Genomic DNA, 22811 nt, shown 5'->3' with positions numbered 1-22811 from the left:
GCACCTCTATAAGATGTTTGCAGTATCTGTGCTCAGATTTGGGTGAGAGAAAGCAGATGGCATCTCTTTTAAAAGACTCATGAATAAATAACCTAAGGGGAAATAAACCTCTATGTACTTAGAAATGTTGCAGTGTCACTTTTTTTTCTTCTTAGCTTGATGTCCAGCTAAGAATATGCACAGGCCTGCTCAGCATCAAAATACCTTTGCATACAAGGGCTTATCTCTGATAAGGAAAGATGAACCCAAGCTAATTCTGTGCTCTTTAATTCCTTAACTGGGTGCCAGAGGGCATTGATTGTAAATTTTTAATCTAATGCAATTTAGAAGTAAAAGTTACTGTTCACTATGGTATGTCCTTGTAGGAGCAAACTAGCCCTGTTTTTTTAGAGTTGAATACAACTTTTTAAGGACTGAAGTATGGACTGAGAGAAATAGCTTACAAGGCTGAGTATATGCATTGCTGTGGGAGGCTTAGGTTTGATCTTGGCACCATGTACCTTGAGCACCATGTCTAGTCCAGAACAGCACTGTGTGTGGCCCCCAAGTAAAAAATATTTTTTAAATTAGATTTTGCTTATGGGACTGGAGAGATAGTAGAGGAGTTAAGGTGCTTACCTCTATTCATGTGACCCTGGCTCTAGCCCTGCTACCTCATATGATTCCCTAAGAACCATTAGGGGTCACTCCTACACACAGCCAGGAATAGCCCCTGAGCTTCTAGGGGTGCCTTCCCATTCTCCAAAAAAGGGCTGGGAGAATCCTCTACAATATTTTGTAACCAGTCTCAGTACAAGTGTGAGGGAGGCACAGACCCAGGTATTTGGCACGCAAAGCATGCATTCAGCCCAATGGGCTTTCTCTCTGGCCCAGAAATGTAACATTTTGTTTCCTTTTTGTTTGGTTGGTCTTTTGGGTTGTGTTTTCCCCCAATTTTTTATTGAATAAGCAGTTCGTGATTCGGTTTCAGTCATGCAATGATCCAACACCCATCCCTTCACCATACATTTTTCCACTTTTAGTGTCCCCCATTTCACTCCTACCATCTCCCCAATACCTCCCCACCCCAAAGCCTGCCTCTATGGCATGCACTTTTCTTCTTTTTCTCTCTTCTTCTGTGCATTATGGTTTGCAATACAGGCACTAAAGGTCATCGTGTTTGTTCAGGTGTTCAGAATTTTTATCAGGAAAGTAAGGCTGGAGTAGTTTTTTTTAACTGGGTTATAGCTTTGGGGTGAGGACGTGACTGCTGAGGCTTCCAGAAATACAGGGAAGTGGGGGAAAGCAGCCCATCCCAACCCCAAGAAAGCCTGGAGATTTCTGTCACAAAACCTACATACCCAAATTTTAAGCAGATATATCTCGGTGAGGATCAGTGAGGACCATCCTGAGATGGTGGAGTCAGAGCAGGGGCCAGTAATTTTGGATTGTGGAAACAAGTAGCTGCCAGAGGTTCTGCGTGCTGGGCACCAGGCTGACCTACTCTGCTATAATTTGCCCCAGTTTGTTCGGCCTTGCATGGGTCCAAGATTAACTGTGACTGTTGATCTCTTTTGAGATTTATTTATGGGTCTCTGAAGCAAGGCCAGTAGTAGAGCTTTCATGGTAGCACTGAAGTTGGTTCTTAGGGTTGACTGCCGGTGCTTCTAGGAGTATAGGCAAGTGGGGGAAGGTAGCCCCTCCCAACTCTGAGAAAGTCTGGAGATATTTCCATCACCAAACCTGCACATTTGAATTTTCAATAGGTTAATATCTCAGAGAGATCCATCCTGAGACAGTAGAGTCCGGCCAGGGGAATGGTGGCAGTTTTGGGTTGTGGGAGCAAGTTGGCTGCCAGGGGCTCTGCTTGGGTGGGCGGGCTTAATTTCCCCCTCTCTGATCTACCCGGGTCTGTTCAGCCTTGCGCAGGTCTGAGATTAACTGAGGCTTTTGCTCTCTTTCAAGATTTATTTATAGGTCTCTGAAGCAAGACAAATAAATGAGCTTGTATGGCTGAGCTGGAGGTGGTTTGCCTCCCACACACCTAACTTTTGGCCATTTAATTTCTTGGAAAACTTGGTCCTGAGTTGTTGGGGTCTGGCCAGAGGTGCAGTGGCAATTTGGGGCAATCAGGAAGCCTGAAGTCACCATCAAGCTGCTGATGTATTCACCCCACGGGTACAGGTTGACCTGCTGGTAACACTGCACCCCCAGAAATACAACTTTTTGATGTAAAATATAAGGTCTCCACTTTCCCTTCAACTCTCATAACTTCAAGGTCTCATAACTGCTTCAACTCTAGAATTAACTTCCTTCCTTCCTTCCCTCCTTCCCTCCTTCCCTCCCCCTCCTTCCTTTCTTACTTCCCTCATTCCTTCCACTTTCCTCTCCTTCACTTTATTTCTTTTTTAAAATATGTATATTTTGGCTGAATATATTGCAGTACTCCTACATTTAAAAAATATGTATATTTTGCAAGTCATAAGTATAAAATAATAGGGCCATTTTGGAATTGGAGGCAAGGCATTTTTTTTATAATTTATTTATTTATTGAATCACTGTGGGAAAAGTTACAAAGCTTTCAGGTTTAGGTCTCAGTCATGCAAACATCAAACACCTTTCCCTTTACCATTACTTATTATTATTATTATTATTATTATTATTATTATTATTTTGCTTTTTAGGTCACACCCAGTGATGCACAGGGGTTACCCCTGGCTCATGCACTCAGGAATTACTCAGGAATTACTCCTGACGGTGCTCGGGGGACCATATGGGATGCTGGGAATCGAACCCAGGTCTGCTGCGTGCAAGGCAAATGCCCTACCCGCTGTGCTATTACTCCAGCCCCCCATTACTTATTTTTTACCACGAAAAACCCCAATAAAACCCCACCCCCACCCCTCCCAATGCCTGCGAGGCAGATGAATTCTAGTTGACACTCTATCTGCTTTGATTAGATTCATTGTTGCAATAAAAGATGCACCACTATTATTCAGAGTTTACCCCCTCCCCCCAAATCAGACATGCTGAGAAAGTGATTCACTCTCTACAGCTGGGTTCAAGAATTAAATGTTGGTTTTGGATTTCTGCTATTTTGCTAATTAACCCTGGAAGTATTTCTACTGAGAGTCAGATAATTAAGAGATTGGTTTCTGTGCTCTGGAGTCGTGGCCGTGCTGGAGAGCCGCTCGTGGAGGGCAACTGGCAGCCTCGGTAGGGCGTGAAGGACGGACCGGAACGCCCCCCTTCCCATGAGGTTTTAGTCGCCCCCACACCCCTGGCTCACACCTGCTCTCCACAAGGCACCCATGTGGCCACCATCTTCTTTCCAGAGAGGAGAGGGCAAATGGAGCAACACCCTTTCCCCTCTGGGCAGACATGATGACCTGGATTAACGCATAGTCCTTTCACTTTTCTGCTCCAAGCTGCTGGGTTCTGCATTAAGTCCTTTTGCTTCTGCAGCTGTGGCCGTGCTGGAGAGCCGCTCGTGGGGGGCAACTGGTGGACTCGGTAGGGCGTGTAGGACGGACCGGAATGCCCCCCCCTTCCCATGAGGTTTTAGTCGCCCCCACACCCCCGGCTCACACCTGCTCTCCACAAGGCACCCATGTGGCCGCCATCTTCTTTCCAGAGAGGAGAGGGCGAATGGGGCAACACCCTTTCCCCTCCGGGCAGACATGATGGCCTGGATTAACGCATAGTCCGCATAGCCCGTTCACTTTTCTGCTCCAGGCTGCTGGGTTCTGCATTAAGTCCTTGTGCCTCTGGGGCTGTGGCCGTGCTCCAAACTTAACTCTGATTTTCAGGGAGAAACGTTGGGTGATTTACTTCCCATTGATCACTTTGTATATACAGAGATGTCGTGTGGCCGCGCGGTTTGGAGGAAAAGTCCTAGTTCCCGCATACTTGAGCTATGCTTGTGGAGGCTTCTGGTCACCGGGGTTCCATCTGGGGGAGGCGGGATGCGGCACCTACCCCATCTGGGACTTCCCGGTGATCTCGGCTCTTTTTGGAAGCTGGTGCCTTCTCCGGGAGCTGTGGAGCCAGCCCTCCATGTGGCCCTTCTCTGCGGCTGTATCGGCAAGGCATTTTTGAAGACAATTGTCATGATAAAATGTGTTGCAGTGACTTGTTTGTATGATAAGTACTTGGCATTTTTTAGGCCTCCTGAGACTTGTGTTCATGATCTCCAAAGACAGAAGACAGGAATAAAACGTGTTATTCCACTTTTAGGTGGAATTTTATATCTGGATATGAAAACACTAAATTGCAACTGTGTATGCAGCCTTGTGCTCATTGTCACTTTATTTGTGATACCCACAATATGGAATGTCCATTGACAGATGGATAAAATGTGACATACATACACCTCTTTGTACTATTACCAAAAGTAAATCACTGAATCTTGACATTTTTATTCTAAGTAAAATAACTTAGAAAGATGGTATATTATGTACCTCATGTTGACAAAGAAACGAAATAAGTGAACAAACAAAAACAAACTTAGATTTTTATTTTTTTAATAGAACTGGTTATCAGAGGAGAAGGTAGGATGAACCCAACGGTAGAATGACAAAGGATGTTTTTTGGATGGTGTGGATGGAAGCTAGCTTTTTGGTGTGGAAAAGTTCTATTATATATTATTGTCTGGTTGTGGAGCTGTAGTCCTTGAAACTTGTACAGTGTTGTAAATCACTGTTACTTTATAAAAAATATCTCAAGCTAAAGCTAAAACAAACAGGTTGTGGTTAAGTGTTCTCAAAAAGCTTTGAATAAGAGTGATTTAGTTACTCTTTTCTCTTTGTTGGAACTTTCAAAATTAAAACCAGCTGAGCCTCCCTCCCACAACACCCCCTCCTCCTGCAAAAAACCTGATGGAAACACCTCCTGTGTGTTCATTCCTGTTCTCACTGCTCCTTATTCCTAACTTCAAGGTCTCATAACTGCTGACCTGCTCTTTAGTGACTTGTATGCATGATTTTTCTCCACTAATCAGAACAGGTGAGTCTTTTAAGTGTCTGTTAAAGCCAGGCATATAGCATTTGATAGTTAGAAAAAGGAAGGGGAGAAAGGAAAGGAGGAACTTTCGCTCCTGAAAGGCTCTGTGACTTTCGACTTTTCTGCTCTGCAAGTTGGGTCCATTGATTTGTATTTTTAGATATCCTAGTATCTAAAAGCATCCCTGGCACTTGGAAAATGGATGTCTGGTGAACTTAACCCTGAGTTAGTGCTAATTCTGTCTCAGTCATAGGTACCTGAACTCTGGAATCTGTATTCTCACTTTCTGATGAGTTTTTCAAGTAATCAGTTTTACTTAGCCCTTTTTCTTCTTTCTCTTCTTTTTTTTTTCTGTCTTTGCTAAAAATCCAAAAAAAGAAAATTTCAGGGTTATATCCCAAGTATTTTGGACTTTTTTTTTTTTTTTTATCTTTTTGGTTCACACTCAGAAATGCTCAGGGGGTACTCCTGGCACATGCACTAAGGAATGACTCCTGGCAGTGCTCAGAGAACCATAGGGGATGCTGGAAATCGAACCCGGGTTGGCTGCATGCAAGACAAACACCCTACCCACTGTGCTATCACTCCAACTCCTTTTTTTTTTTTAAAGGAAGGTGAAATGTATAATCGTGATTTCCACTTTCTGGCTGATCCCTATAATTTTTTAGGCAAGGTGATAGGGTGGATTTGTCTTTCCATGTTTGTGCACCCGATATTCTGTCACCTAACCACTGGCAGGAGTTGCGAATATGGTTCAGTGCCCAAATCCTGTACTGAAAACTCCCACAGGGCGGCTATTAGGCCTCTGCTGCAGACTTCTGAATCCTCACAGTGATGCCTTTTTGTCCTGGGTCACTGCATAGCTGAGTGCTATTGAAAAGGGGCTACAACATGTCTCAGGTTCAGTGAGAGGCTGACCCAAGGACTTCCAGGAAAGTAAAATGAATATCTTGCTTAAAGGCGAGGAGTAACAAGGGAGGATGTTGTCATATGTTTGGAGTCATCTTTTTTTTTTTACAGAAAATGATTTTTTAAAAAAATTTTTATTAGTGAAACACCATGAGGTACAAAGAGACACTTTAATACTTAGCAAGAGATTACTCGGTACTGAAGAAGTAGGAAGGAAAGAAGGGAGGCATGGAGAGCTGTAACTGTCATTTTAAGCTTCATGCATGTTTTCGTGTTTTTTTTTTTTCCTTAAACTTGTCCTTCACCTACACCTTTTACCTTCCCATATCACACTGGCACTGAGTTTCTGCTGTCATCTGTGGAGGCCCCAGTTTCCGGATTTCTATTCATGGTGGGACGTGTCCAGTAGTTAAAGCTTTACTACTTTTCTGTTGTTGAAACTGCAGTTTTGTGCAGTAGAGTTAAATATACTACAAGTCAAAGGGCTGGAGCAATAGCACAACAGGTAGGGCGTTTGCCTTGCACATGGCTGACTGGGGTTTGATTCCTCCGTCCCTCTCTGAGAGCCCGGCAAGCTACTGAGAGTATACCACCCACACGGCAGAGCCTGGCAACCTCCGCTTGGTGTATTCAGTATGCCAAAAACAGCAACTCCCCTTGGTGTATTCAGTATGCCAAAAACAGTAACAACAACAACAGTAACAGTAACAATGGAGACGTTACTAGTGCCCACTCTAGCAAATCGATGAACAATGGGAGGCATTAATTCCATACATATATAAATAATAGCTCTTAAAGAACAAGCAGTTGTTGGGGGGAGAAAAGAACTATTCTTTCTTTTCTTCCCTCTTTCTTTAGCAGACAGTTTAGTGCATCTGGTGATGCTAAGGGCCCTGCACAGGGATCACTCCCAGCAGTGCTCTATGGACCATATGCAGTGCCAGGGATTGAACCTGTGTCAGGCACATGCAAGGCAAATTCCTTCATCCTTACTCTATCTCTTTGGCCCAATTTATTTTTCACCTTTCTGTTTTTTTGTTTTGGGGCCATGCCTGGCAGTGCTCAGGGGTCATTCCCTGCTCTGCACTCAGGAATTACTCCTGATGGTGTTTAGGGGACCATATTGGATGCTGGGGATTGAACCTGGGTCAGCTGTGAGGATCATTGTTATAAATGATAACCAATACTGACCCATCATTACCCTCAAGCTATCTTAAGATTCCCCTGTGACTTTACTTAATAGCCCATTACTAAAAAAGAGCTGACTAACAATTCCATTGTCTAGATCTGTAGTTCATTGATTTATTTTTAAACTAAAGGACATCTTAGTTGCTCTCAGGTTTGGGTGAAGTTCTAAATAGACCTGATATAAACACCCATGTGTAGGGTTTTGGATGGTCATAACTTTACAGTTCTTACCTGCCAATAAACTTGGTTGCCTCACTTCCATTTGTAATGTGCTACTATGTTTTCTGTGTCTTGACAATGACAAGGACATGAAGAATGTGCTCAATGGTGACTGTGCCTAGTGGACCTGGCAACCTGTCACACTGGAGGGATGACACAGTCAGCAGGAGTTGCTTCCTGCCCAAAGACTTTGCTATCTGAAACATATTTCTCTAGCCTCAAGTACTCCATACCTAGGAGTTGAATGCAGGATCAAATGGCAATTATTCTTTGATCTTTTTGAACAACCACCACACTATTTTCCTTAAAATATTTTCTACCACACTATTACCCCAGCATCCAATATAGTCTCCCAAACAGCACCAGGAGTAACTCCTGAGTGCAGAACCGGGAATAACCCCTGAGCATTGCCAGGTATGACCCCAAAACAAAAACCAAAGGAGCCACAGTTTGTTTGCTTGCTGTTGATCTTGGGAATAGAAGATCATAGTGTGCAAGTGTATGCCTACATATGCCTGTGGGCTTGTGCGTGTTACCACTTTGCAATCCTGATCCCATTTTGCATCCTACTGCCTAGAGACCCTGTATTTTGCTGTCTTTTTGTTGTCGTTGTTGCATTTTGTGGCTCAAGTCTGCAGCCAATGGCTGATATCAGAGCCTCAGTCACATTTTTTTGTTTTGCATGTTTATTTTGTGAAGTGCTTTATTATTTTTTATGAGCTCAGAATTGCAGAAATCTCAGGAATTTGCCCCTTGACTTTAGTTCTTACTGAAGCAAAGAAAAGAATGTGGTTTAACACCAACTTGGGGGAAAAAAATTGGGAAAGTTCATCTCTCTGTGACTGTTTGGAATTTTAGCTAACATGGAGCTGTAACCATGGAATTGTTAGCGAATCAAACTATAGACTGTCTCCATTCTCACTCATCTTACCAAGTCAAAAACCTTACTTTAATCTTTTTATATTTCAAAGGGATTCAAGGGTACATAATTAAGTTTTGAGAGATCTTAACTTGTCACGTGATAATTGAAGTTCAGCACCAGTGTGTTCTGCCCACAGCCAGGAATTCTGCCATTCTCCCTGTCTTTGCCTGCCTAATCTCTGTCCAAAAAGCATCCCTGGGCTCTCCCACCTGGGAATAAAAGGAGCGTATTTGCCAATTATTATCCACAAGTACAAATCAATAGCAAGGGGTTCTTATATTTCACTGTTCTCCTTTAGTTGTCCCATCAGAAAGCAAAGTTCTTATTTTATCATCTAAGAACTTAGAATTCATTTGATGATAAGATTTTAAGGATTTAGATTATTTTGGTCAATTGCACCCCCTCTTCCCCTCAATCCCCCACCCCCTGCCAACACACACGGAGTTGAAGAATTAGGCTCGCTATAACGTTCTGTTCCCCAAGGTTTGTTACTCATTCCTCCCAGTAGCCCATTTCCAGTTTGGGAGGAACAATTTATAAATTGAGATAAAATAATGGATTTACCTGAAACTCCAGGTGAAAAGAGAGTGACTCACTTCCTCACTTTAATTTCTCATTAAAATTTGTTTAAATCTATTTATTTGGGACCATAATAAATAGCTTTTGGGATATTCCTGGCATAACGCTTGAGAACTATGTATTGGGAATTGAATAAGCCTACTGCAGGCAAAGCATGTGCTCCAGCCCTTTGACCTATTTCTTTGGTTCAAATTAATTTTTTTTATAAGACCACACGCGATAATGCCCATGGGGTCTGGGGACTACTCTTTTTAGTGTTGAAGGCTATTAGGGCCATTTCTGATAGGCCATGTAGTATCAGGGCCAACCACACTTGCTATACCTGTTTTTTTTTTTTTTTTTTTCATCACACCCGGTGTTGCACAGGGTTACTCCTGGCTCTGCACTCAGGAATCACTCCTAGTGGTGCTCCAGGGACCATACGGGATGCTGGGAATCAAACCTGGGTCAGCCGCGTGCAAGGCAAATGCCCTGCCCACTGTGCTATTGCTCCAGTTCCTATACCTGTGTTCTACCAGCTGAGCTAGCTCCTCTTTTCCTTTAAACCTTTTCCTATGAGCCAGGAATAATAGTGCAGAGACTATGCTGGGAATAAAGCTGTCTCCGAAAGAAAAGAGAATGGGGAGCCAGAGAACTTGACTGGTACGAGGCAGGGGGAGCAGAAACTACTCTTGGTGGGAGGGAAGATATCACTTATTTGGAATATTTTGTGGCAGTTCAGTCTCTATATTAATATGTTTAAACCATTTTCAATCTGTATCACCCAGTGTGTCTCAGTTCGAGTTAGAAAAATATCCCTACTAGAACCTGAGCAAAGATGACCTTGTGTGAGCATAGGACTACAGCTGTAGGCTTGAGAAGGAAACCTTGGAAAGTTGTGTTCCTTGTCATTTGTTTAGGCAGGTGAACAAAACATACTGCATTCAGGGTCAGTTCCTCAGTGATTATTCTGAAGATCTCTTTTTGGTGAGTGTGAATAGTGATTGCAGAGTTCTCATTATAATTAAGCACTTGCATTAAACTGGCATTTTCTTCTTTGAGTTTGCTGATCATCACCTTCCAGATCTCCTGTAGACACATGATGGGAGGAAGGGATCTGGATACCTTGCTGTTGACTGGCAGATAAGCCGGATCATCTGTTCTTGCATTTAACCCTCACAGTAACCTTGCAAAGGGAGCAAACATTTCCTCTAAAAGGCTGTCATCTTTCCTTGGTCCTGCAGCTAACTGCTGGTAGGTTTGAGACCTGAGCCTGGAAAGTATTCTTCCTTTTTTTCTCAGATTCCCTATCATGAGTTTCTGGTGGTATCCCCAGCAGTCATCAAATGTCATTTGGCAAGAGAGGGGCATGATCATGGCTGACAGCTGCTACTCCCCTCCACTTCTGTTCCCCTCTGCCACCTCAGGGTGAGGATAAACCCAGACAGAGAAGGTCAGCACATTTTCTGCAGAGCATCAAAGCATCAGGCTTATTTAAAGCCAGGAATGGAGGTTATTTTTAAATTTGGTTCTTCCAGGGCCTTGGGTGGATTCAGTATGTTTGGGTATGATTTCAGTTTTATTCTTGAAATTTTTATTTTTCAGGACATAACTTGGCAAGATGAGCACTCTGCCCCCTTTTCCTGGGAAACAAGGGTAAGTTGAATTAAATTTAGATTCATTCTCTTAAGAAGAATTGTCTTAACATATTTTCTTTTCTGCATATGATCAACTCAGAAGGTGGCTCCACTGCAAGGCTACAGGTGAGGTGCCTGGTAGAAAAGAAGTAGGGAGGAAAATAGTATGAGAATAGGTAAAAGCACTGCTTTGTGGTTTGGTAGTAGAATTTACACCTCAGAACCTTTTGACGAGGGTTGCTAGTCACCTAGGAAAATAGGTCCCTTTCTCCACTCTACCTCTCTGTGGTGTTCAGAGACAAAGCTTTGAGGAAAGTTTTAAAAATTATATTTTGGGAAATAATAGCTGCCTTCACTGAAATAAAAACGTGAAGGGCAACAGGATCAGGAAATTGGGTGAGTGGGGGAGAATGGCAGAGCAGTATTCTCGATATATCAACATTACCTGGAATAATCAGCTCTAAAGTACAAGAATCCTAAGGGTGAAAGAGAAAAGGAAAGACTATTCTTTATACTGATGAACCCAAAATAAACAGGTGATAGACAGTCTTATGTCAGTTTACTGTCTGAACTAAAACAGACAGATGAATTATGTATATAAAACAGGTAAACATAGTCATATGTGAGTGAACACAACCCATCTTGTGGGCTTACTTGACTCTCATTTACTGTCCTGATCATCTTTCATTTTGCTGCATCATCATTCCCCCCAGAGTTGCGTGAGAGAATTGAGTTTAATTGATTTTATTTAATTGATTCATTTATTTTGGGGTTTTGGGCCACACCTGGTGGTGCTCAGGGCTTACTCCTGACTCTGTGCCTAGGGGTCACTTCTCTTGGCTTGGGGGACCAAATGTGATGGCAAATTGAACCACAATTTGGCTACATGCAAGACAAGCACCTAAATTTATGTTATATCTGTGGCCCCAGTTTAATTATTTTAATTCACTCACCTGTCTTTATTTGCCAAAGTAGAAGTGCACTAGAAAGCATTGAAATGATTAAGAGGTATTTATTAGTAGACCATGGAAAGAAGGTAAAGACCAGGAGTTTTTGAATTCTTGGGCATTCTCTGCTGTGGGAGTGTTCTTCCCATAATGGCTGACCAGGATGATAGCTGGATTAGGACTTGAGGTCCAGACCAGGTTTTTGACACAGTATACTGAAAAGACATGTTTCTTATTGTTTTACTTGTCCCCATAGTTGCCCAGCAGAAATGGGCATCCAGTGATCTACAGGGAGTATAGGTCAGAAAGTGGCAAAAAATTGAGGGGGTCTGCAGAAGGCCCACTTACAACTTCCTGGCATCACTAGACCAAGAAATTCTTGTTGCATTTGTGAGCTATTGTGATGACAAGTTGTTCCTTGATATCTTTTACTCCTTATCCACCAGTCTCACAGAGGGACCCGTATCTTAAAATGAAGTATTTGACAAGACTAGATGGATAAGGACTATTGGTATTCCTAAAGAGGTACAATATTTTGTAAATGATTACTGATCCCTCCAAGTGAAGTGAACTGACTTTAAGATGTGGAAACTCATGCAGATTGAGGTGATTTTACATTAAAGTTAAGAGGTGGCTTCTAAAACCCTGAGTTTGATCCCCAACACTGTATGTTCTGTCTCTAGCATTAGCTGTTTCCCTACTGGCTGTTTCCCTGGCAGCCCCAGGCAATTTTAAAAAAGTAAATAAAAACAATGAAAATCAGTGTCATAATTTTGTTCTTTTGTATTATCAGTTGTGTATATGATAAAAGTAAAAGATGCAGAAAATAAGAGTTTACTTATGAGAATACCAGGGGTTAATGCAGATGAACACACTTGCAAACCCAGAGATTCCTTCAGGACACCATTATGCTGGGTCATAATATTCTAAAAATATAGATGCAAACCTCTGCATCCTGAATATGTTTTTGTTTGTTTGTTTGTTTTTTCCTCCGCAGCAGATTAACAACTTAGATCTGTGCAGAGGCAAGGAGAGTGAAACTGGTCTGATTGAAGTAGGAATCTCCCTAGGGACTGGACATTAACTGAAGGAGTAGTTAAGATTGATGGATGGGGAGTAAAAGATATCAAGGAACAGCTTGTTATCACAGTAGCTCACAACTGCAACAAGAAATTCTTGGTCTAGTGATGCCAGGAAGTCATAAGTGGGCAGAAAGTCCATCATCATGTAGGAGTTCAGTAAGGGGTCTAGGGGTGCCTCTTTGGTAGTCTTTCCATGTATAAATATCACGGCAAGCAAATGGCACTCTGTAGATTGGGGATGAACAATTTTGTATGGGGTGGCCCAGAAAACAACTGAGGTGTTGCTGGATAGGGCCCTTTGCTTTTAAGGACATTATAGTGATGAAGGAACAAAGAAGTCAAAATGTTTTGAGTATTTGGATACCCTAAGCCTTGTAATGTACCTTGCGAGATCATCTGTTCTCAAGAATTTGTCTCCTCACTCATATATGAGGTATAAAGAAACTAAGAAACAGAAAAACCAAGGGAATCTTGAATGCTAACTGTAGAATAGAGGTTCCAAACAGGGAGGAGGAATAGAGTGTGTGTGTGTGTGTGGGGGGGGGGGGTTCCAGTTGGCTATGATGGAGATGTTGGAACTTTAGTGGGAGCATGGTATAGTGATGAACATTTGAGAAAGTGTGAATTGGACTTCATATGCAGAGTTGTAAATTAATGTGACTTTTCTATCTCTCTCTCTAAACCCTTGTTAAGTGCTTCTTAATTAACTGATTGTAGGATGGAGATTTCACTTCTTATTAACTTGCTGCAGTAAACTCAACAAGAACAAGGCAGTGCTTAAGGCAGATGCTGAAGTAAGACTCACCTACTGTGAATTGTAGGCGTGGAGAGTGGCCCTGAAACAAGAAGAGCTAATTCAGTACAATGTGGGTTACATTTGTGGAGCTCATTGCCAGTGAATCCCCACTGGGTCTCTTAGGAGACTAGAAGCTTGAGGATAGTCAATAAAATCAAGTTTGTATATGTGCAAATGTACTTTACTCACATCCTTTTAGTGAAGAGGATCATGAACACTTGTGGCTCAAAGCTCTTAGTTCCATTTACCATTCCCTCCCATGAAAACTGTTTCCTTTCATGAACTTGTGGGTTCACTGTTTTCTCACCTTTCAATTTAATCTCTTTAGGTCAAGTCACATAGTTGAATGCTAGAATCTTTTTTTTTTAATTTTTTTGGGGGGCGGTCACAGCCGGCAATGCTCAGGGGTTACTCCTGGCTCAACACTCAGAAATTATCCCTGGCGGTGCTCAGGGGACCACATGGGATGCTGAGAATCGAACCCAGGTTGGCCGCATGCAAGGCAAACGCTCTTCCCGCCATGTCATCACTCCAGTCCCTGAATGCTAGAATCTTATAGGAGTAAAATAGTCAGAAAGCAAAGACTCTTATCCTTACTCTGTTGAGTTCTAGAAATAAATAAATATCACTTGGTCCCCTAAGCACCACCAGTAGTAATTTCTGCATGCAGAGCTAGTTGTAACCCCTCAGCATCATCAGGTATGGCCCTTAATAGCCAGAACCTGTTTGGAAAGCTGCAGACAGGAGGGGTCTTTGGTTGGTCAGGTCACAACTGGACAGTTGGAACCCATTTTTTGCTCTCCTTCATGTGATGACTTCCTTCCTCTATCAGTTATTGATACAGAATGAAGCAGCCTTCCCTCCCCCCCACCCCCCACCCCATGACTCAGTGGCTCAGCATTTGGTCAGGACTCAGTGAAGCTATTCTTTTGGCCTTATGTCTGTGGCTCACATGTCAACTGACAACTTGCTAGGAACTGACAACTCCAAGATAACCTCACTTCTCAGTTGGGGTTAGTGCGAGCTATCACCTGTGCCCAGAGATTCATCTGGGCTTCTTCACTTAGTGTTGGAAGTGTCCCCTGAAAGTGAAAACCTCTTGAGACTTGGGCTTGGAACTCACATACACCGTGTCTGCTTTGTTCTACCCAGGTTCGGTCCGGCCCAGATTCATGGTGTGAGAAAATTGATTGTTCTTAGTTACAGAGAATTTATAGCCATTTTAATTTTTTTTAATTTTTTTTTAAATTTTTTTGCTTTTTGGGGGCTGGAGCGATAGCACAGCGGGTAGGGCGTTCGCCTTACAAGCGGCCAACATGGCCGACCCGAGTTCGATTCCTCTGCCCCTCTCGGAGAGCCCGGCAAGCTACTGAGAGTATTCGATATGCCAGACACAGTAACAACAAAGTCTCCAATGGAGACGTTACTGGGCCCGCTCGAGCAAATCGACGATCAACGGGAGGGCCTTTACTTACTTACTTACTTACTTTTAAATTTTTTTGCTTTTTGGGTCACACCCAGCAATGCACAGGGGTTATTCCTGGCTCTGCACTCAGGAATTACTCCTGGGGACCATATGGGATGCTGGGAATCGAACTCAGGTCGGCTACGTACAAGGCAAACGCCCTACCCGCTATGCTATTGGTCCAGCCCCTATAGCCATTTTTAAATCAAACACTGTGTACCGCCAGCAGCTATGACATTAGGCTATTTCTATCAGTGATTTTATACATCATCTACAATTTCTTTTTAATGTAAATTTTTGTTTAAATGGAGTAATAAAATATATAAAGTTTGTGATCTTAGCAATTTGTAAGTGTTGATTTGTGTCAATAAGAAAATTGACATGTTTTATAGTTCACTGACCTTCTAGGCACAGAACTTCCTTTTTCTTTCAAAAACAAAAACTGTCCCAATTGAACATTAACTCTCTTAGCACCTGGCACCCAGTATTCCACACTCTGTCTCTATAATATTTTTCATTGATTTTTCAGAAATTTAGTAGATACTGATTATATGTTCACCCAATGTCAGACATACATAATTTTCAGAGATTAGTAATCACATCATCACCCCCCCCAAAAAAATAAATAAAACTGCTTTTGGTGGCAGAATTCATATACAAGGAAAGCTTTATCCTCACAATCATTCCTTTACTCATTTCTTTCCTTCACTCAAGACATACTTATATACATATCGGTTGGTATATCTCGTATGTTCTCTAACATAGATCAACAGATATTTCACGAGTGCCAGCTAAGCACCAGCTCTTTCTGTGCTCTGGGTTCTCAGTCTCTGATAGTCAGATCAACTGAGGGGCAAAGTCAGCCTGCCCATAGATCAGAGCTAAGAGTTCCATGGGTTTGGTGTTTCCTGTCCTGTTGCAGCTCTTTTTATAGGCTACTTTGTGTGAGCCAGCCCATGCTGTGCTTGGGACCCTGTTTGCTGCTTTGGTCAAACCAGCTCTGACCAGGAGAGCCTTTAGTAGCCCAGAATTCTTCTGCTTACCCTACCTGCCTATCTCTCCCGGTCTTCTGATCTTGCCCATCAGGGAAAGAAATCTCTTGGGGTGAGTTTGGGAAGGGGATGGTGCTAGCTGTCATCTTTTCCACTCATCCATCAACTTGGCAGCTCTGCATGGGGGGAGGGAATTCATGGGACTCCACAGTAGATTACTCTCTCATGCTACTGAAGTTTCAAAAGAAGAAAATTATCAACTCTTCGAATGCTCCAAAGAAGGGAAGTAAGAGTCCAAGAGCAGAGAGGATTTTTGGCATTCCCCAGTCGTTCTGGACTGGAAATTCAGAGAGTGCCCGTGGAGGCAGGTCAGGCCCTAGGCCTGAGTTGCTGGGCTCTGGGGAACCCTCCCTTTGATTTCTCCATCCAGGCTGTCTGCCCTTTTTCCTGTCTGTTCAGTCCTTCCCTCAATGTTCAGTTGCCTAATTGGGAGTAGTAAATGTGCTGGAATGGGGGTGAGAACCTTGATTTCTTTGGTATCACAAGGTCTCCTAGGGCTAAGAAAGAATCTCAGATTAGGGTACTCCCGCCCACATCCGTCCAGCCCTGCTTCTTACCCAGCAGAAAGGGAGCACTTAGGCTTTCATCTACGCCAATGTTGATAGGGCATTTGCCTTGCATGTGTCTGACCCAGGTTCGATCCTCCCCGGCTTTCCATGTGATCCTCCAAACCCAACCAGGAGTAATTCCTGAGTGCAAAACCAGGAGTCAGCCCTGAGCACTGCCAGGAGTGGCGCCCAAGCAAACCAAAATGTTTGTCTGTGGGAGCTCAGTGTCACTGTTGTTCAGAAGTTGGGATATAGGCCCAGAAAGGTAGTCATTGGCAAGTTGAACAGGTTGAACCGGGTGGTGATCAGTAGGTGCTTCACGCTGTAACAAGATACAAGAGCATTCCATCAGCATGTTCTGTCTTAGAGAGTACTCTAGGCTCTGAGCTTGGACTCTCCTTGACTGTCCATTTTAATCCTAAGCAAGACTTCCTGAAATACATAACATGAACTTACAGTGTAATTCCTGTACCACTGTGACCCCCAAGCCCATCTCCCAGTCTCTGTCTAGCAGTTCTGTCTCTCTTCTCCTTGGTCCCATCCTTGTTGCCCACAACTTAGGCCTTTCCTGACTTTCATGTGGAACAATGAATTGTCATCCGTCTCAGCACAGGACCCCAGGGAACCCCTTTGTCCTAGCTCTCTCCTGTAGCCCCAACCTCTCTTATCTTAGTCCTGGTACTCTCCTCAGTACATTTGCTCAGACCACCCTTGAAGGTTCAGCCTATCCTTGGACCCAGAGAAATACAGATTCTATTGAACATACGATATTTTCCTGGTTGTATTTTTACCTTTGGAGCATTTCCTCATTTAATCCTTACCAGACCCCATTTTGCAGATGAGGAAACAGGGACATAGAGCAAGGAATTTGAACCAAACTTCGGGCCTAGATTTTCACACACAAATCCTCTGCTCCCTTGAACATAGGCATGACTCAATAGAGGGAATTATAAAGCCATGTCTGGATATTTATTGATTTAACTGGGGTTCCTGTGAAGTGACAAGCCTCTAATGTAGAGACTCTTCTCTGCCTGGCAAGCTCCCCGTGACGTATTTGATATGCCAGACACAGTAACAACAAAGTCTCCAATGGAGACGTTACTGGGCCCGCTCGAGCAAATCGACGATCAACGGGAGGGCCTTTACCTTTCTATTTTTTAACTTTAATTTTTAAAAAATTGAATTACCATGAATTACAAAGAACTTTATGATTGTTACGGGTATATACTGTTCCAACACCAGTCCATTTCCCAGTGCTCACTGCCCTCCACCACTGTCAGTTTCCCACCCGATCCCCCACCCCCAGCCTGCCTCTGTGACAGGCACTTTTCCCCTCCCCTATTGTTCTCTTCTCTTACTTATCCCCCTTATCCTAGCCCCAGTGGCAGTCTTCTAACTGAAGACCAGTTCTCCTGCTCTTCATTTTTGTTGCCATTGGCATTTGCTATTCTCCTGTTGTTTCTTTATATCCCACATATGAGAGAGGTCATTTTGAGTCTGTTCCTCTCCCTCTAACTGATTTTACTCAACATGATACTCTCCAAATCCATCCAGATTGCAGCAAATTGCATGATTTTATCTTTTCTTACAACTGAGTTGTATTCCATTGTACCGTTGTGCCGTCAGAGACTCTTGTTTTTCTTTTTTCTTTTGTGGGTCACACCCGACGATGCACAGGAGTTACTCCTGGCTCTGCACTCAGGAATTACTCCTGGTGGTGCTCAGGGGACCATATGGGATGCTGGGATCGAACCTGGGTCACATGCAAGGCAAATGCCCTACCTGCTGTGCTATCACTCCAGCCTCTCTTGTTTTTCTTTTAACTCTACTATCCAAATGACCTTTTGCATCTATCACATCCTAAACTCTTGACTTTTGTTCAGCTCCAACAGTGTGAGCCTGGTAGAAGGGTGTGTGGTCAGGAACAAGGTAATCCATTTTTCCCAGCTTTCTAGATCTCTTTCTTTCTCGAGCAAAACATGGGAGTGTTTAAATGGCCCTTGCTCCATGCTGGAGCACCAGGATCAAGGCCAGGAGGGTTGCCAGTCACTGCTTTCCCTCTTGCCCTACTATCTGACCATCCCAATCTCCAGCAGTCCTTTCTCTGTCATTTTGAAGAATTTTGTTATTTCTAAAATTTTTTCCCATCTTCCTTCTTCATAGGGGACAGTATGGAGAATTGAGGTTTTTCTTAAGATTTGTTGCAGCACCACCATTATGTGTCTGACAATATTTCTGCTGCCTTAGTCTCAATAATTTAGATGTGCTGAGGTGGCCAAGGCAAACAGTTAGTCTTGGCTACATGTACTCCCCCATTACTGAAATACTACACATTCCTCTCCAGTGAGTGGGATGTAAAAATAGATCCTGGGCTCAGTTCTGGTCTTTCTGTTTTTAGAACAGACATGGCCAACTGAGGCCCAGTTGCCCACATAGAGCGACATATTCCCAGTCCAGGCTGCTGAACCACATCCTCTGTGTATTCCCCCGGGGCTATAACTCAAGCTCAGGATCCTGAGGAGTGAGGTGGTCAGCACTGCTGCTGCCAGGAGAGGGGGCTTCCTATTTACCCCCCATCTTTCCTGCCTCAAACATCCCTGAGTTCTTGTCCGTGCCCAATACAGCCAAGCTGAAGTCTGTTGCCCACTCATAGCTCTCATGGGCAGTGTCTTGCAGCTGGCCCCCTGCTTAGTGGTTCTTGGTATGGGACACGGTGCTGCATTATTCCTTTCCCAAGAGTGCTCTCTCTACACCTGTAAAATCAGGCCAGAAAAAAACAAAATCATATCAGGACAGCATTCTTTCCTTGTCACAATCTTCCCAGACGCTGTAACTGCTCTGACTCCAGGTTATGGTATGACATTCAGGTCTCAGGGGCCAGTGTTCAAGTGCCTTCAAGCATCCTCCTGTCACTGGTATGAGGCAGGACTGTGTCCTTCTTGCTTATTCATCTGTTCCATGGTCAGAAGGCACAGGTACCCAGGTTGCCTTCACAGCTGTCTCAGAGTCTTCGATAGAGTGAGGTTTCAGTTCGGACCCCAGGACCTGACAGTGGGTCTTCAGGGAGTGGGAGGGGGTGCTACTCTTTTGAGCACATGGGATAATAGTGTGTGCCAGCGAAGAACGCTAGTGCCACATGCCAAGCTCCTGAGATCAGATAAAAGCATAAGCATAAGAAGAGTCTGAGGCCGGAGGGGAGCTTCTAGTGACGCCCCATAAATTGTCACAGAGGTGAAGTTTAGCTTATCTTGAGTCCACGCAGAACTCAGGTGAGTGATTGTTTAGTGTTCATTTATTTATCATGTGCCAGGCACAGGTTTCAAACCTAACTTGCTTTTGCTCATTCACTCATCACAGGTAAGAATGATTATTACTCTTATTTACTTAAATAAAATGTCACATTTAAGGATGGGTAGTTCAGCGCACTGAGGAGCAGGTTTGAGGGGACGAACAAGGCTGTGGACCAGTTATGAGGTGCCTTCAAGCATCTTTGCTGGGTGTACCAAAAACCTGTAGCCTGGCAAGGAGCTCAAGAGCCATGTAGGGAGAAAGCTTAGCCAGTGGAGGTATCCCCAGTGAGCCTGAGCTGCTGGGGAAGGGAGAAGAGCCAGCAGGGAGGAGAACCCAGGGGGAGGGTGGAATCACAGACTTAGAATGCAACATGATTTCATTTCAAAACCATGACCTGGGAATGGCAGAGGGCTGCAGCAGGCTGGCATCCATCAGACCTCTTTCAGGCCTCTGTGGATTGAAGATAAAAGTTCAGAGCCACTCATTCTGAATTCTTATTCTGTCATGGTGCGGGGAGTGGAAACATTTTCACAACCTTCATAGAGGCTTCCAGGACTGATTGTCATTCTTGGGGGCCTTAGGTTTTCCCCTAGACCTTGCCCAAGTCCAGTTTGCTATATTACTGAGAATTTTTGGAGTAGAGTAAAATGAGATCTGTAATGGAAATAAGGCCCTTGCATCTTCTCCCCGCAATTGCTGGTGTGTTTTAAATATCAGTAATAATCCCTTATCCCTTGGTGTGAGGCATGGAGAAGAAGCCTCAGCACCTGCACAGTTGATCACGGTCCTCCCGTTGTTCATCAATTTGCTCGAGCGGGCCCAGTATCGTCTCCATTGGAGACTTTGTTGTTACTGTGTTTGGCATATCGAGGCATCATGGGTAGCTTGCCAGGCTCTGCCGTGCGGGCGAGATACTCTCGGTAGCTTGCCGGGCTCTCCGAGAGGGGTGGAGGAGTCGAACTTGGGTCGGCCATGTTGGCCGCTTGTAAGGCAAACGCCCTACCGCTGTGCTAGCACAGTTGATAAAGAGTTGTTTTGTCTTTTTTTTTTTTTAAGGAGACTGTTATCATGCTTTATTTACAAAAGAAGAAAGCTTAGCCGTAGAGGAAAAAAACTTAGAAACAAATCTACTGTTTTGTTTTTATTTTGGGGGTGGGAGGGATGTGACATACCTAGCAATTCTCTGGAACTCATCCCAGCAGTACTCAGGACCATGCAAAGTCTAATAAGATTGAACCCCAGGCTCCCACATGAAAAGCAGGTGCTCCAATTCTAGCCATCTCCCTGACCCTAGCATATTTTTTTCCTATGAATTATTTCTACATTTTTATCTGGAGAGCATCCCCAAACCAAGTTTTTTTCCTGTCGTTATAGCTCTCTTTTTGATTTTGGGCCTCACCTGGAAGTACTCAGAAACTATTCTAGGATTATTCTTGAGAGGTTCCCAGCAATGCTCATGAAAGATCAAACTTGGGCCTACTGCATGCAAAGCATGTGCTCGGCCTGTTGAGCTGCCTCTCCAGCCCCAATATCCCTCTTTTGTAACAGATGTTATCCTTCTGTTAGGAACTGTCATGAGATCTGTGGTTGTCTAAGAACCCTTCGACATTCTGTTGCAAGATATTATGCCCATTTAAGTGCTACTTGGGCACCATTTCAACAATGACCCAAACAGAAATGGAACCACTGTGACCTCCTTTTCTCTCCAGAACCCTACCTCTACCTTTGCCACCCATATTCAAAGATAATCAGCCTAACCATTCATTGGCATTTTAGCAGAGATTTCCCACTTGAGAAATGCCTGGCCCTTGAAAAGTCTGGAGTTTAATGAAGTGCTTGGTGCTTTATTTTTGTTCCTTGCACCTCTCCCCCTTATTTTAAGTTGGAATTACTGGGTTCACACTGAGTGCATAGCAGACACCAGGAATTTGAACTCTTGACTTTATGCTAGCAAATCAAGTACTCTAGTTTTCTACACTGTTCCTCAAGGTAATTTGTTTTTGTGTGCATCCAGCAGTGATCAGGGTTTACTTCTGGCTCTATGCACAGGGATCACTCTTAGCAGGGCCCAGGGAACCATATAAGATGCCAGGGATTGTTCCTGAGTCTGCCACATTCAAAGTATACCCCCTACCCACTGTATAATCTCTTTAGCCCCAAGATAAGTTTTAAGAACTTTCCTTATACTGTAATTTTGAAAGTCATCTCTGTTTGCCAAGTCTTTATCTCTATTTGCAAGTTAGTTTTAATAGTTTCCTGTTTAAAGAAATCATCTTCTTTATGCTCAGAGTCTCCCTGTATTCTGCTGTGAAACTTGGGAAATATGCCAAGTATTGATAATGTTTAACTCAGATATAATCCTTTAATAATCTAACTAGATCATTGACATACTTACCAGACTCTCTTTACATAGATAACATCCCTGGTGGCCTCTGGTATATTAAATAGGCCATGATGCCAGAAATGCTTCAGAATTTGGAACCACTAGATCCAGGTTGAAATCCCAGCTGCACCATCTCCTAGTGACTAATGAATTAGGACTAGTTAACTCAGTTGCCTTAAATCTCCAGTTTCTCATTTGTGGAAAAAATGTTAAACATGCTTGTGGACATACATAAAAACGGACAAGTTAGAGTAGTAGTATAGGGGTTAAGGTGCATGTCTTGTGTGCTGATTTGATCCCTAGCACATTAGGGTCCTATAAGTATTGCTGGGAATAGCCCTGTGGGACCCTAAGCACTGCTGGGGGGCTCTAGGGAATCCCCAGAACTGCAGAGCCAAAGCAGCACCATATCCCATTGAACTGCCAATTTGATTGATTGACTGATAATCACAAGGAGCCTGTGGTCTTTCTGACTATCACCTGGGAGGCCCCCCGAAAAGAAAACCTCCAAATTAAACAAAAGTACAAAAACCCGAAAATTATCTGTTCATTAGATCAACCAATGATTTGCATTTGTAGCATTAAGTGACATACAGCAATCTAAGTCATACCACCTAACAAAGCCAGAGATTTGTGGTCTTTTTTAGGGTCTTATTTCCTGTGACATTTAGCTTCACTGCAGCCTGTATTTATGATCTGAACTACAATTCTTTGCAATTTGAACTTCAGTTTTCTTGGCCTTATATTTAAGTCTTAAAGGGAAAACTCTGGCTCTCAGAATTCAGGCTTTTGGGAGAAATCTCAGATATAAGTATCTTTGTGTTCGGGGTCTGT

The 22811-nt window shown here is 43.4% G+C and overlaps 1 protein-coding gene across 2 annotated transcripts in view; it reads left to right on the top strand.

Moving 5' to 3' along the window:
• Positions 1-22811, top strand: part of CUNH1orf198 (chromosome unknown C1orf198 homolog) — a 42316-nt gene that overhangs the window by 1605 nt on the left and 17900 nt on the right. Inside the window, exons 1-2 of one of the 2 annotated variants that reach the window (XM_056113582.1) lie at positions 9729-9763; positions 10382-10432. Coding sequence is in view for 1 of the 2 variants with exons in the window: in XM_056113581.1 (XP_055969556.1) it covers positions 10382-10432 (51 nt within the window). In the remaining variant the exon portion in view is untranslated. Of the gene's footprint in view, positions 1-9728; positions 9764-10381; positions 10433-22811 lie in introns of those variants that run through there. The other variant, XM_056113581.1, reaches the window with a different exon arrangement.

The sequence above is a fragment of the Sorex fumeus genome, unplaced genomic scaffold, assembly GCF_029834395.1.
Source record: "Sorex fumeus unplaced genomic scaffold, SorFum_2.1 ptg000021l, whole genome shotgun sequence".
Taxonomy (NCBI): Eukaryota; Metazoa; Chordata; class Mammalia; order Eulipotyphla; family Soricidae; genus Sorex; species Sorex fumeus.
The sequence above is the reverse complement of the archived record's forward strand: the minus strand, read 5'-3'. Positions and strand labels throughout refer to the sequence as shown.